At 45.2% G+C, this 15,305-nt stretch overlaps 1 protein-coding gene across 2 annotated transcripts in view; it reads right to left on the reverse strand.

Moving 5' to 3' along the window:
- Window positions 1-15,305, reverse strand: part of ITGA9 (integrin subunit alpha 9) — a 331,203-nt gene that overhangs the window by 257,806 nt on the left and 58,092 nt on the right. For both annotated transcript variants that reach the window (XM_001489074.5, XM_070237987.1), the window contains exons 9-12: window positions 11,176-11,313; window positions 7,918-8,023; window positions 6,568-6,662; window positions 2,311-2,401 (exon numbers count right to left, since the gene is read on the reverse strand). In XM_001489074.5, the coding sequence (XP_001489124.4) occupies window positions 2,311-2,401; window positions 6,568-6,662; window positions 7,918-8,023; window positions 11,176-11,313 (430 nt within the window). The remainder of the gene's footprint in view (window positions 1-2,310; window positions 2,402-6,567; window positions 6,663-7,917; window positions 8,024-11,175; window positions 11,314-15,305) is intronic.

The following is a 15,305-nucleotide window of genomic DNA, read 5'->3' on the forward strand; positions in this document are numbered from 1 at the left end:
CACCCTCCTCTGGCAAGGTACTCCACAGCAACGGAGGCCCAGCCCCGAGGTCCAGGGCCCAACAACCATCCTCTGCACTATTTTGTAGAGTTAGAGCCACACTCTCCCATATGGCAGCCAACCACCAGATACGGCTATTGAGACCTTGATACATGGCTGATCTGCATTGAGATGTGCTGTGAGTATAAAATACAGACTAGATTTCAAAGACGTACTACAAAAAGCTATCTCATTAATAATTTTTATATTTATTATATGTTGAAATGATAATATGTTGGATATATTGGACTAAATAAAATGTTAAAATTGATTTCACCTGTTTCTTTTTATCTCTTTTATGTGGTTACTAGAATATTTTAAGTCACATATGTGGCTCACATATATTTCTTTTGGACACGAGTGAATCAGAGAAAAGGACACCTAGAATTAAATGACTCTTGGAAAAAGCTCGAGGTTCTGCAGAACATGTGAATCATCTCTGCTCCAGCCCTAACTCTTTGTGACCTCAGAGTCTCTCCCAGAATCCTTGTCTGTACAATGGAGACAATCATCCTCAGTGTCTCCCTCAAAGGCTGATGATATTTCATAATACTTAAATCAGAAAATATTTATGAAATATAATATTAAATGTATTAAACATAATACTTATTAAATAAATTAAATCAGATACCTAAGTCAGAAAATTCATGAAAATACCAGGTCAGCTGTAAGTCAAGGCACAAGTGTTAGCTAGTAATGTTTATTCCTAAATAACTTTAACTTAGGAAGTATTCACTTATTCAATAAGTGAATTTCCCTCTAATATAAACCCCTCAGCCCTGGGGTTCCATGACTCCTTCCCAGAACCAAGCATCTGAAACCAAGAGAGTCTGAATCCCTACGTCTACATGATGCTCTCATTAAGGAAAAACAAATAGCCAATCTGTAAACTGTAGTGCTGCTAAAATTTCTGCATTTGGGTGTGCTTGTTAATTTTGTTATTTTTCCAATAATCTTTTTGAATTGACTGGATATTTGAAAATAAAAGAATTGATGAATTCGCCATTTCTTTTATGAAAAATGCAAGATAAGAAAATCAGATCCGTTGTGAAGTGTGAACACACCAGCTCACCGTGCATTTATAGAGCAGGAGCCAGGAGGCCCATCCACCACAAGGTGGCCTCTGGCCAGTCCCCTAAGTCCTCCGAGGCTCAGTATCCTTGTCTGTAAAGTGCGGGGACACCTCCATCTCTACCTACCTACTTGGGTTACTGTAAAACATACATTGCATGTGGAAGCATTTTGCATACATTAAAGTGCTAAACCAATGTAAGGTATTATTTAGGGATGGCCACAAATTGCCCAGAACACAGAGAATTGCTTTCTCAAACTTAAAAACACCCATGAGGGCCTACAGGGACCAAACCTTCACAATGACCCTTTTCTATTCCCACTCCCCCTGGCTCTGTCAAGTTAGAGGGATGAACAAAACTCCTACCTGTACGAAACTACAAAATTTGGTGCCCTCATACAGGATTGCATTAGTTTTCCCAGATCCTCCTGAGGCATTTTAAGTGGGAAAAAAATATTTTCTTAAAAGCAAAATGACCTATAGTTTCAGGACATTTTTTTCTGAATTCCATGATGATCTTGGATTTTTTCAAATTATCTTTGTTTCCTCACCTCACCCTACTCCGTCCCTTTAAACACCAAAAGAACCATTATTCCACTGCCCAGTCAATTCTACCTAAACCGGATATCACTTGGGGTTTGAAATTGTACATTTATATTCAATTAGCCTCAACCACCACAAGGCACGAATTAACCCTGAAGACAAGCCAGCCAGCCTTGAATGCTGAGGTCTGTTTTGTCCGTTAGGGGAAGGACATGGTTTTCTTTTTGCTCCAAATCTTTCTCTCAATAATTTTCTTGTGGGGTTGAGGGTGGGGAAGGTGCTGCTCAGCTCCTTCGAGAGGGCTCAAGAGCAAGAAGCCTCTGAATACGGTAGAATATCAAGGGAAACAGGAGGTTTCACTGTTCATCATTTTAATGTGGATGGTGCTTTTTCACATTAGAAAGACTTCCTGCCACAGAAGTCACTGTAAAAACCCGCCCTTCTGGTCCTTAAACCCTTCAGAGTAGGTCATTTTAAAACCCAAAAGTAAACTTCAACACTTCCACCTTAAAATGAAACACCAGGCAAAACGCCCCATTCTATTGTGTGAAATTTCCTAAGCCTGAATAGATGCAACCACTGCTTACCAAACTGGAAATTATTCTACCTCATTTCTCTCTGTTTATCTCACATGCCTTTAGAGAAAAACAGCTTACCAGGATAGCCATTTCCATCCATATCAATGCCTCCTGATATGGACTGACCAAACATCCGTAGTACAGGACTTATCTTCCTCCCCGACAGTTTCTGAAACAGATAATAGGGAAATTGAGTCACCGGAAAGGAGCACACTCACAAATAAGAACCACAACTGTCGCAGCCCAGCTTCCCGAGGACACTTGGGCTTGAAGTTGTTGAAAGAAAAAAACATAGTCCTAATTTGATCAGTGGGCCTTTAGCAGGGCACCAAAGACCACACACTCCTTTATATTAGTTGCCTTAGCCAAATATCATCATGTAAAATTTTTTCTAAGTTCAGTGCTAATGAAAAAACCAACCAAGACTAGCATGTTAATGTTTGGACATGCTGAATGAAGTTCAAAATGGATAAAGTTTAACTTCCATTTCTAATGGAGGTTCTGTTTTGTTTTTACACAGGTATAGCTGGCTGAAATTCTAAGAATATATTTACCTTATATCTCTCTACCCAAATATGCACTAAACATGTAACAGTCCTCTTCTAAGAGGCACACGCAAGTCCTTCCCCAGGTGGACAGGCCATTAGCACATCTAGCTGGAAAAGACGGCCGTGTGGAAACCGCCTCTCAATTGAGCCAATCAGAAGAGCTCCAGGCTCCTGAGTTTCACAGAGAGGATGACACAGTTTTACCTAGTAAATCTAGAACTCCACAGAACCCTCTATAAACTGTAGAAAATTTAAAAAAAAAATCAGCTGAAGCTGCCCTCCCCCCTAAAATGCAGCCCTCAACCAACCATTCAGAATTCACAGCTCCACCACTACAGGGCATACCAGCATCTGTACTTACGTTTTATTCATCATTAAATTCAACGTATGTTAACACATGCCGCCTTGGTTCAAGACTATTTGTTGTACATCCAGTCTGCATCATACGTTGACATTCACGCGGCACAGTTCCTCACAAAGATATCGAACTTCCTGAATCAGAAAAGTCCCACCTTCTAACCTGTTCCTGCTTCCCTTTCCTTGGGGAGACTTACCCCACAATGCCCTCATTGTGGATGATAAAAGAAATGCTTTGTTTTCATGCCATGCAAAATCCACGTCAGAAACAGATATCCAGGAACTCACTATGGACGTTTTCCTTATCATTTTCCTTAGTGAGACATCCTGCAAAGTCAGGAGTGTGGGGAGGGGGATTTCCATAGGATCTACAGATGGAGATGCCAGGGATGTTTCCCGCCCCCCCAGCAGCCAATCACTGCAAACAACCCTCTGCTTGCCATCTTTCAGTTAAGCCATCCAGCAGGAAATGTGAAAGCATCAAAGTACAAAGCAGAACACTGTAAGAAACACTGAAGAAATGTCTCTTGCTAACAGGCAGAGCCCACATCCCACACGGCTCCATCTAAACAAATGTGTATGTGTGTCTGCACATTTCTTAAAAGCCACATCTTGAAGCTCAGCTCTGAAGTCCAACGTGAGCAGTAGCCTGCCCTGGGTTTGCATTTCTAAGGTATGGCGTGGCTGGGACAAGGGGGAAGAGCGAAGGGGTGGTCCATTTGGGGGTGGCAATGCAGGCTTAAGTTATCCCACAGACATCTGCAGGCCATTATGCCATAAAGCCAGGAAGATAAGTCTGCTCAGTGCTAATAACTCTAAATGAAAACCAGGAGCCTTGGAAAACCTCCGCTTGACCAGGTTTATATGCAGTGTCCTTATGGTGGGGGAAAGATCACAGGGACCGCCATGCCATGCCCAGCGGGCTCTCAAATTGAGAAAGGCACACAGGATCTTAAAGTCAACACTTTCCGTGGTGAACTCAAGAAAGCGGAATGAGCTAAAGAGTAACACGGAGGAACTTCAGGCCCTGATCTCACAATTTACCCAGCAGAAATAATACCAATCTGGGCCAAAGAAAAGCGCCGGGCTTGCCCAGAGTTGTTTCTGACTTCCTCCTCTAGTTCACCCACACAATGCCCCCTCTGTCTGGGCCTGGGTCCCGAAGAATCTATCATTAAAGGATTTTTTTCCTTTTAAATCACTGACCTTATCATACACATATTAGCAGGCTGGAAATGTATAATCATGGTTTCTTTCTTTTTTTTTTTTTTTTAAAAGAGCCCCAAACCACTTCTTTGTCAAAGCTAAGGAGCCAGCCTGCGTGCTGACAAAGGCAGGACAGTTCCAGCTGCTGATCCCCGCTTCCTACTAAAGACACTCTACTCAAACCACAAAATTTCTACTTCAGTGCTCTGCAGGGATTCCACCCAGCAACAGAACACAACACTAGAGGCCGGCCGCAGGAGGAGGGGCAGCTGGAGCCTCCCGCAGGTTGCCTCTCTGTGTGATTAGCTTCCAAGGTCTGGGACCAAGTTTCCAGGAGGATGCGTGGAGGGTGACCCCGATGGCTGCCTGAGGACAGGGCTCCCTGGATGACTTTCAGCTTGTCACACTGGCAACAGCATCCCTGATCCAGACTAGAACAGCCCTTGGGACACGGATGTGGCCCCCAAACTGTTCCAGAAGCCCTATTCCCCCTGACACATTGGCGATATCACCTAAGAGTTTATTCCCACCATTATTCATTTCTAATGAAAAGAAGATGGCCCTCGTAGATAAATGTCCCTTGGAGTATGTATGCCTCATGGTAAAAGAAGTTTCCATACTCCTAAGCTTTCCAATGGATCTTCCCTGAGGGTTCCTTTTTCCAAAGTGGAGCTAAGGGGGGTGGTTATAATAAAAGATTTGGGGGTCAGACTGGCAATGCTTCAGTAGCCATATTGCCATTTATAAGCTGGTGACCTTGGGCAAGTTAAACAACCTCCCTGGGCCAGTCAGAAATAAAAGGTAGATAATTAAAGGTACCCTTCTCACCTCGTTACTCTGAGGATTAAAGGGAAGAGGTCTGCAGAGCAGGCACTCAAAAAGCCACCCCTCCTCTCGCCAGCACCTCCCTCAGCATCTGTCTCCGGCAGGAGTCATGAAGCTGAGGAGGCCCCAGCACAGAGGGAGCCTGAAGCTCCACTGCCAACCAACCAACCAACCAACCTTCAACCTTCCCCTAGCTAACTTAGATCCGCTGCAAGAACAACTATGAACGTATGAATTGACCTTGCATGTCTGTACTGCCTCTTAAAATCAATTTGTAAAGACTGTTTTTCTTACCTAGAGACTTTCATACACGGACAGGTTTTGATACAACTATTTCATTTTATACAACATTTTATAAGAACAGGACTCAGTTAAACTTGTTTCCTTAGCAATAATCAAGATACGAGGCAAGCTTCTTTGTGATGAGAAATATAAGCATGAGGAGGAAGTGATAAGCACATAAGTATTCAAAAAAATCAATATTTGCTGATTGGAAATTTCTCAATTTGTGCTCAGTCCCTTTCTGTCAGTGATCTACTGGAAGAAAGACACAGGCCTGTGCAACTCGACACACAGACATCCACAAATATCCTGACGATGCTTCTGTCCAGAGTGACTTCCTTTTTTCCCATGGGCCGGGCTTGACACCATCAGCAAGATTGAACACCAAGCTGATATGGCAAAAAAACAGAACTCACCACTTCCGCATTTCCATGTCTGAAGCGTAAGGCCAGAGCTCTGACCAGCTCCTTGTTTCAACGCCAATGGAGACAGCAGCCCTGTGATAGCTTTTGGGCCCCTCCTCCGTAGCCCATTATCTCTCTAGATTATTTTTTACAACCTATTCCTTTGGCTAAGCACAGATGGTTGACAAAAGAGTAATCAAAAAAAGGAAAGCCCCTGTTTTCTGTTTTGGTTTTTTTTTGAGGAAGATTGGCCCTGAGCTAACATCCGTGCCAACCTTCCTCTATTTTATGTGGGATGCCACCACTGTGTGGCTTGACAGGTGGTGCTAGGTCCACGCCAAGGATCTGAACCTGTGATCTCTGGGCTGCTGAAGCGGAGCATGTAAACTTAACCACTATGCCACCAGGCCGGCCCCAAAAGCCTCCTCTTCTTAAATCAATAGCTCTAACTCTGGGTAAGAATTTGGGTACTACCTTTTGCAGGCAGAACACACTCCTGAACATGAGCAAACTTGAGAGCCTATGAGTACGTTTTTGTATTTAATAAGCAATACCAATTGTTTACGTCTTTCACTAGAGAGTAAGAAAGCTGAAGGCAGGAACAGTGCTGTGTGTTCCTTGGTACTCCCACGGCATGGGATGGAGTACAGGTTCCCTGCATGTTTGTCAAATAAATGTATGAACAGTTACCATGTCACTCTCACACCAATTACCATTGAGTACTGAGGGATTATCCCACTGGCATCGCCATGATAGATATAGACCGCCCCGGAGAAGTCATCCTCCTTGGGTGCACCAATGGCCACATCTGAGGGGAGAAAAACAGCTATGGGTTAGAAAAGCCATATGGAGTAATAAAGGGTGGTTTTCCTAATTCCTCTCATCATGTCTGAGTCCCTCCATGCCAGAAATTTCTTGGTTGTTGATAGTTTAAACATTAAACTAGGCACATAATCTCTTAGAAGAAAAAAAGAAAGTAGAAAGAAAATGATAGAAGTTGAGTTTAGTTCCAGAGAAGTTTCTAGCTCATCCTCATAGGAAAAGTCATTGAGCCATCCAATAAAAGAAATGCCAATATAAACTGCCCACTCTAGATTCTTTTGGTGAGAGAGGGAAATTCCGTAGACAATGGTTATTGCATAACTGAGAAAGTCAACTCTATTCCCGGATAAGAGAATTATATAAAATAGCATTCATCTCACCAAAGAGTAATCAACATCACTCTCACAAACTGACAACTCCTGGAAACAAAGCCTAGATCCTCCTTACTTTTTTCTTTTGCTTCCAATGCAAGTTGTATGTCTGCAGAAGTGAGGTCAAGGGTGAGGGGCATGCACCCACGTGACCTCAAGCGGGTCCCCTCTCTTCAAACGAAGCCCTCTCTGGCCACTGGTATGAGGCTATCAAAGGAGCCTGGACGCCTGGCCTGAGGCAAGAGCTGCCCCTCCGCCCATCTTCCAACTCAGCTATCTCCCCTAGTGACACAGCTCCCCCAGGTCCTGATGTCTGAATACTATATATACCGTGAGGGCAGGCGGTATTTAACAGACCAGAGAGAGAAGCGAAGAGACTATAAAGGATACTGCTATCCAAAGAGAACTAGACATCAGGTATACACACCCCCACCCCTCCCAACACTTACATATTCACAACTCCGTGTAGTGTGCTGTCTCTATCAGGGAAGAGAATGTCTATTTCTCCCCTTACTCATTTCACTAATAACACAGTAGAGCATCATAGAGCATCAGAGGCTCAGAAACAAGGGTTTGGGGAAGGAGGAAGCAGGTTCAAACTTCTCTGCCATAGAAGCCCCAGTGGACCAACCCCAAGATTCACTTGCATAGCAAACACGTAGCAAAGAACGCTGAGCAGACGAGAACAAATTATGCAGAAGCAAAACTCCAGCGGGGTCAGAGCTCAGCCCTGTGTCTACATGGAGGACATTGTTTCTAAAAGGCGTCCTCTCTCCCCAGGGTGCGTTGATGGGCCTTCCAAGCAGGCAGGTGGATCTAGGAGCACGTCACACAAGGGCTGAGTGAGATGGCAGACGCGAGCTCACTGACCTGGGAAGCCATCATCATCAAGATCGTCCAGGCTGGCGATGCTTTCCCCAAAGTGTGCGTTGTAGGCGCCATCCCCAGTCAGGGCCAGCTGCTCCTCGAGGGCTCCCTGGGAAACAGGATGGAGGGAAAACGGAAAACAAAACAAAAACAAACAGAACGAACAACAACAAAAAAAAACAATAAAAAACCAGAGCTGAGACTGCTGCCCCCCCTGGAGCACACCCATGGACAGGAAACACCTGGGCAAAATCACAGGCTCCCCAACTTCTCTCTCCTGGTGGCAAAAGGAGTCCCTTTCACCTGGGCAGCAGGAGGGTCTCCAACAGCCTGAGACATGTCTGAGAGGGAAGGAGATGGTCATGCTGGCCAATACTAAACCTCTCTTTCGTCTTAACACTCTAGAAACCAAGCAACCACCCTATCTGTCCCCACGGTAGCCTCTCAGCTTTCCTTATAGCAGAACACTTTTTCCCCAAATTGCTTTTAAAGGGAATGTATATTTCTATTTTTCCTCTCCTGTGCCTTTGAGTACAAGTCTAAAAAGCTGTTTTGTAAGTTGCACATATTAGTAATCTTGACAGAGGGAGTCCTAGCTCAGAAAATCCAACACTCAGTTGTTCTTGGCCAGGGAGTGGGGGTGGTGTACACACAACCATGTCCACTATCGTGTGTGGGTTGGATTTCCTGAGCAAACACCAACCAACAGAGGGAGGGGTCAATGGTGATGGTGGCAGTGAAAGCCATCTTGAGGATACCCACTCTACCCCCAAATCATTGACACGTGAACGTCAGAGTGTTAAAACACCATCTGATGTTTTGCGGCATAAGAGTGTCTAAATCTGTGCCAGTGCAGAGGCGCTATGCACCCACCGTACAGCCACAGACATCCCAGGGAGTGTCTGGCTTTTGTTACGACTGAATCTTCTTTTTCATTATAAACACAAAAAACTTGCAACTTGGGAACAATAAAGATGTGATGGTTTCTTAAGTCAATGAACACCCCCGTCCTACAACACAAATAAGTGTCGATTTCTTCCTATTAGTGTGGTGGAGAGGAGGAAGCACGGATTCTTTGTGTGTACCAGGCACTGTAATAGCCATCTCCTCACTTAAATCTCACAAGGACTCTGTAAGGAAGACCTTATGACTCTCCCCACTTCACTGATGAGGAAACTGAGCCACCAATTTCAAGTTATTTGTCCCCATCACCAAGGCCAGTAAGTGGCAACACCAAGATTCAAACACACGTCCATCTAGCTCTTAAGTCATCATTTTTCCTACTCCTCCACTCTGCCTTGCAATCATTAATCAAAGAGGATGAGGTTCACCAGAAATAACAATACCCTGGTACTTGGGGTAACCACATGGCATTAGGAAACAGCGGTGGGGGTAGGGAGTTTGTGGGTGCAACGTGCCCCGAGAAGGTCTGGAGGGCCTGCTCCAAGATTCCACACCCTGATTTAGACACAGCGAGGGGCTCTTGGCTGGTCACCTTATTGCCTGAATAACACCCATGCAAATGTGTCAGTCTCCTGCAAACAGGGTGGCCAGCAGCCACTGAATGCCAGCTGTTCTAATCTCCCTAAGGATCACCTCATTTCTCCCCTCACCCACCCGGTCCCCCTTCTTAGAATGTCAGTGGGCTTGAAGATGCCAAGAGTCACTGCAACAGGTACCAGGAAGTACCCTCCCTCCCAGGTTTCAGATCCACCTTCCCAAAACTTGCAAACACCCAAGAAAGCCCAAGGCTCTAATGCTCCCCTGGCTCCTCTTCAAATGACTGCCCTCTCTTTCTGGCATCTGCCCACCTAGCCATAGTTAATCAACACCGCCTCCTCCCAAATGGGATAACTAGCATCTGGGTCACCGCTCAAAAGTACACTTTTAGTGATTTTTTTTTTATTATGAAAGTTTTACATTCTCGTTATTTGGATAAAGATAAAACTAAAAATCTACCCAAGCACCATCACCCAGAGAGATCTGTTATTAATATTCTCTACGTATTTTTTATATTTTTAAAGGTGGTTTGCATTTGCAGTTTTTATTCTGCTTTGTCACTGACTCTCACAGGCACGTTGTCGTGTTAGCTAAAAGGCTGTTGGTAACAGAATTTCTTCATTTAATGATTTCCCTCTTGTTGAATACTCTTACTTCTAGATCCTGAAAAGATTCTGCCTTCTCATCGGTCTCCTGCCTCCACTGATGCACTGCTCTCCTCCAGCCCCTGCCACCCTCCACTCTGCTGCAGAGGGCCAGAGGCATCCTTCTGACCCAGTCACCTCCTTTCCATGGTTCTGCGGAATAAGGGACATTATGATTATGGCCCCTTTCCACTGCATTGGCCCCCCACTCAATCCCCTAGTCTCACCACCCTGAATTAAGTGGTCCCACTGCCTCACACCTCAACCCAATTGCCCAGCACCCAGCCCACCCCTGCCTGTCTGCCTAACTCTTACTCCTTCTTCAAGATTCTTCCCAGGGGCCGGCCCAGTGGCACAGCGGTTAAGTGTGCACGTTCCGCTTCTCAGCAGCTCGGGGTTCACTGGTTCAGATCCCGGGTGCGGACATGGCACTGCTTGGCAAGCCATGCTATGGCAGGTGTCCCACATATAAAGTAGAGGAAGATGGGCATGGATGTTAGCTCAGGGCCAGTCTTCCTCAGCAAAAAGAGGAGGACTGGCTGTAGTTAGCTCAGGGCTAATCTTCCTCAAAAAAAAAAAAAAAAAAGATGCTTCCCAGCCATTGTGTCCTCTGAGAAGGCTTCTTTGCTTCCTCACGCAGACGCGTGTATACTCCCAGGGAGGCAACATGCCCTAGATACGAAGCACGGCAGCTCTGGAGCCAGCTCGCCTAGGTTCAAATCCTAGCCCCACCACTTCTTAGCTGTGTGATTTGGGGCAGGTTACTTAACCTCTCTGGGTGTCAGTTTTTTCACCCGAAAAATGGAGACCTCCTGATACCATGTGCACATTACATTGAAATCACTCACAGAAAGCAAGAGGAACAATTCCTGGTACATAGTAAGCACTCAAACCATAGTCACTAAGACTTCTTGACCCCTATATGTTTGCAGTCATAACACTGCATCTAACTTTCCATTAAAGGAACATTGAGCTTTCTGAAGGTAGGACGCACACCTTCTCACCTCCTCTGGGTAATGAGGCCCGGTGCAAGGCCCAGAGGGGTGCTCAGTCACTCTCACCGGGCAAATGCCCCTCTCCCGGACCCCATCCACATGCTGCCCAGCACTGTACTCACATTTCCTCTGTTGATGTAGACGGTGACCTGCCCTTCGTCCCTGATCTCAGAAAACATGGGGGCCCCCACCAGCAGGTCAGAGAGGCCGTCCGCATTCAGGTCAACTGCGCATAAGGAGGAGCCGAAGTAAGAGCCCATCTGCAACCAAGTTGAGTTGCAACAAAGCATTCAGTGTCTGCCGCACACAGGAGGCCCTCGCTCTCCTCCAGCCCACTGCTTCAGAAACACCTGCCCCCCAGCCCCTCAGAGGCTGTGACAGCTGCACTGCCCAGGAAGCCAGAATGCCCAGGCCTGCAGTGAAAAACCTGACTTCCCTGGGCCTGCTGGCTGCGACGTGGAGCCCCCAGTCAACACGAGACCAAAGCTAATGAGCCCTCTTCCCTGGAGCCCTACCAAGGGGAAAACAAAGGGACCCATGCCCGGAGAATGAGCGACTGTTTTTAAAAATGCAAGCTGAGGTTGCAAATATAGGTTACAACCATAATAAAAGTGACTTGTATATCAGACATTTGACAAAGTCAAGCAAGTAGGAATAAGAAACTGCAGAACACAAGGCAGGCATGCAAATAAAGGTTCTGTGGGGAAATAGACTGCCCTCTCTGAGTCTTGTGCATAAGTAAAGATTGGTTAGGAAGGCATGAGCTGAAGCAACAGAAAAAGGTACAACTCATAAGACACCTTGATGGATGAGGGGACACAGCCAGGTTATACTGGATTTCTCTAATCATAGCTTAACCCAGTATCTATTATTTAAATCAAGGGCCTTAAACCCAAATGCCAAAGGGATCCAGGCAGGTGATATAACAGGTATAAGAAAAAACAAATAACAGTGCAAGGAGGCTTAAAGGTGGCAAGAGACGCTTGGTTTCTGTTCCTTCTGAGAAAAAATGGGCAGTGGTGGAGACTATGGCAAACTGGATTCCATAGACCCAGCTCAAAGAGCAGCTCTGACCCAGCTGCAGTCAACTGCTACCAGGACGAAGGCTGACCCAGAGAAGGCTGACCTTCCCGTTTTTCAAGAAAAGCCAGGGCTGGCCCAGCGGCATAGTGGTCAAGTTCACGTGCTCTGCTTTGGCAGCGTGGGGTTTGCTGGTTTGGATCCTGGGCACGGACCCACACATCACTCATCAAACCATGCGGTGGTGGCATCCCGCACAGAAGAACTAGAAGGATTTACAACTAGGATATACAACTATGTACTGGTGCTTTGGGGAGAAAAAAAAAAAAAGAAAAACCAAAAATCTAAAATTTTATTTGAAGTGCCTATTTTTAAAATGCTGGCAACTAATTCATATTAAAAAATAATAAACAAAGATACCATGCTGGCCAAACAAAAATTTTTGTTGGCTGGATCCTCTCCAAAGGCTGCCAGTTTGTAACCTCTTTGTGTGTGTGTGCGTGCACGCTTTAAAAGCTTTTAAAATAAAAGTTTTCAAATAAAAGGACTCCAGTTTTATTGACATGAACAAGCACTTTCTTTTGCTGTTAGACTTTGTTGGCAGCTAACTCGGGGAGTTTGAGAGAGGTGAAGGGTGCTACAGCCTAGATACTGCAAATAACCTTGGGACAGGAGGACTCCAAGTCCTTCCCTGTCACATGCCAAGGCCATGTCCACCCAACCCACACCATTCCCCACAACCACCCATTCCCAAGAGGGAAGGGCACGGGGAAGATTTAGAATCTTGGGGAACGGGGGGCACAGAACCAAGTCGCCAGTCATTGATTCAGCGGCCTTGTCCATCTTACTATCTGGACTTTAGTCAAAGAAACCAGTGAGACCCAGGCAAGGCCCCGAAGACGAAGCTGTGGCTGTTCTCTCTGGCTGAGCCCCAGGGGAACAATTTGTTTCGTTCCAATGGGCTATTTAACTTGGCATCTTCATTGGTGTTCAACCAGAAATCCTTTACATGAAGACTATCTAAGTTTTGGCATACAAATGCTTCACATACCCCATTAACTCAATACAACTTCGATATGGCAATGACATGCTTTGGGGTGAGTGTTCCTTGATCAGAGCTCTCCCACCAGCCTGGAAATGTGGGGACCTGTGTCTATATTAACATCTGAATTGCACATATATTGGTGATTTCTCATAAGTACTACATGATGGAGATCAACCCATTGAGACCGGAACTGTTTGGGGGTTTTTTTCCTAATGGTGAGGTCAGGAGACAAGACTATCTGACTAAATTCTGGCCAAACAAAAGCAGAAGTGGATCAGTGGTTTACTGAGTCAGAACCCTCCTCTCTGTGTGTGGCTAGACACAGGGGTAAAGCTAAAGACATCCTTTGAAAGCCTGGGGTCATTTCCTTTCCCTATGAAATAATGGAGAAGTCAGAGAGACAAGAATTTCTCATTTCTTCTGGCAAAAAGAAGAATAAGATGTATAAAGAGAGTAATAGTCTGTTTCAAAATTAGAAAGAAGATGACGGGTGTAAAGCTAGAAGACAATGAAACAAGAGGGCAAGAGTGAGTGGCAGAAGGAAGGAGTAACTCTGGAAGAGGGCAAGGTAAGGCCAGGAAGAGTCTTAAAGAAAATAAAAAGCAGCCCAGCTCCGGAGCTGGGAGGTGGAACACCTGGGTCTTTAGTCCCCCTCCTCAGGCAGCCACGACAGGTCATAATGACATTCAAGCAGACATGCCAGTGTGTCTGTCCTGGAGCTCCACGTCATCAAGTCCAGGAAGTTTGGACAATAGGTTCTCAAATGTTCACCTTGCACATGACCTACTCTCAAATCTACTCCCCAAAATCTGACCACGACCATCACAGATGAGTGTAAGTTATCATCCAAACCAGGGGGTTTCTGCGAAGGAGAGAGGGCACAATTAGATTGTTAATCATGCCAGGACAAGAGGCATTAACTGGGTCTGTCCTGGGCATAGGAAGCAGGGAGTGGAGGACAGAAGCAGCAGGTGGGGAGGCACAGCTACTGTTAAACATGAAAATACTCTGAAAACAGGGTGATAGACGTGTTTAAGCTCCACAAATCACCTGAAAGAGTCCTTTAAAAATAATAGTTATGTGAAGTGATGGATGTGTTAACTAACCTTATCGTGGTAATCATTTTACAAAATACATGTGTATCAAATTATCATGTTGCACACGTTAAACTTACACGAGGTTAGATGTCAATTATATCCCAATAAATCTGGGGGGGGAAGAATCCTTTAATTTTATGCTTTCAGAGCCCAGGGACATTGGAAGGGGAGCATTGGGGGTTTGGGTTTTCCACACTCACCCATTTACTATCTTTTGGAGAAAGATCTAAAATGTTAGGCTTAGCAGCGTTCACACCCTACTTGCTCTTTGGGACTCCTTTTATCACAAATGGCACGAGTTATTTCTTTTCTAACTTTAGGGGTGCTTGGAAAACCTTTTTTGCAGAATTGCTCACAGTCATTTTCCAGTGTTGCTGCTCTGTGGTTTTGGAAATGTTAAAATAACATAGGCCAGCACAGTTCTCAGGGCAAAAGCAGAGCTGCTCTCAGAGAAAACTTTACAAAACTGAGTTTGGCAAAGCTGTTTTTTATTGAAAAGATTATGACAACTATATACTAAGTATACATATTAAGGTTGTTAAAATTGGAATAAGTTCTACTTGTGAGTGGGATTTTTGGAACTTAGAAGAGGATTCACCAGCAGAAGAATATGTCATGAGGCCAGGCTGATGTACAGCAGGTCTAACTCACCGCAGGACCTGAAGTGGGGCACCTGGCCCACCCAGAAAGGAAACAATCACTTTCTCTCCCTTTTATTGGAGTTGTAGTAGGTAAAATCACCTTCTGACATTCTATCTCCTAGAACCTCCCTCCCAAGTCCCAGGCACCCTGTGCTTCTTTGCAGAGCTCACTAGGGCCTCCAGCAAGACCAGCCTCCAAACTACCCGCTTACCTCCCAGCCCAAACTTGTGTCCCCTTAGAGCAGCCTATTTTGCTAAACAATCCTGCTGATCTAAGTCACACTAAGGTGTGCATGACTGATAAGCCCGTGAAAGACGTTGCTTATTAATCAAAGGAATCTCTACTTGGCTTAATTTCAGACTATGGTGCAGTATAATGGAAACTTGCAGGAATTAGGATTAGCAACAGGGTGAGGACAAGATGACACAGGCAGATAAACCCTGCCCAG

This window comes from Equus caballus, chromosome 16 (genome assembly GCF_041296265.1).
Source record: "Equus caballus isolate H_3958 breed thoroughbred chromosome 16, TB-T2T, whole genome shotgun sequence".
Lineage (NCBI taxonomy): Eukaryota > Metazoa > Chordata > Mammalia > Perissodactyla > Equidae > Equus > Equus caballus.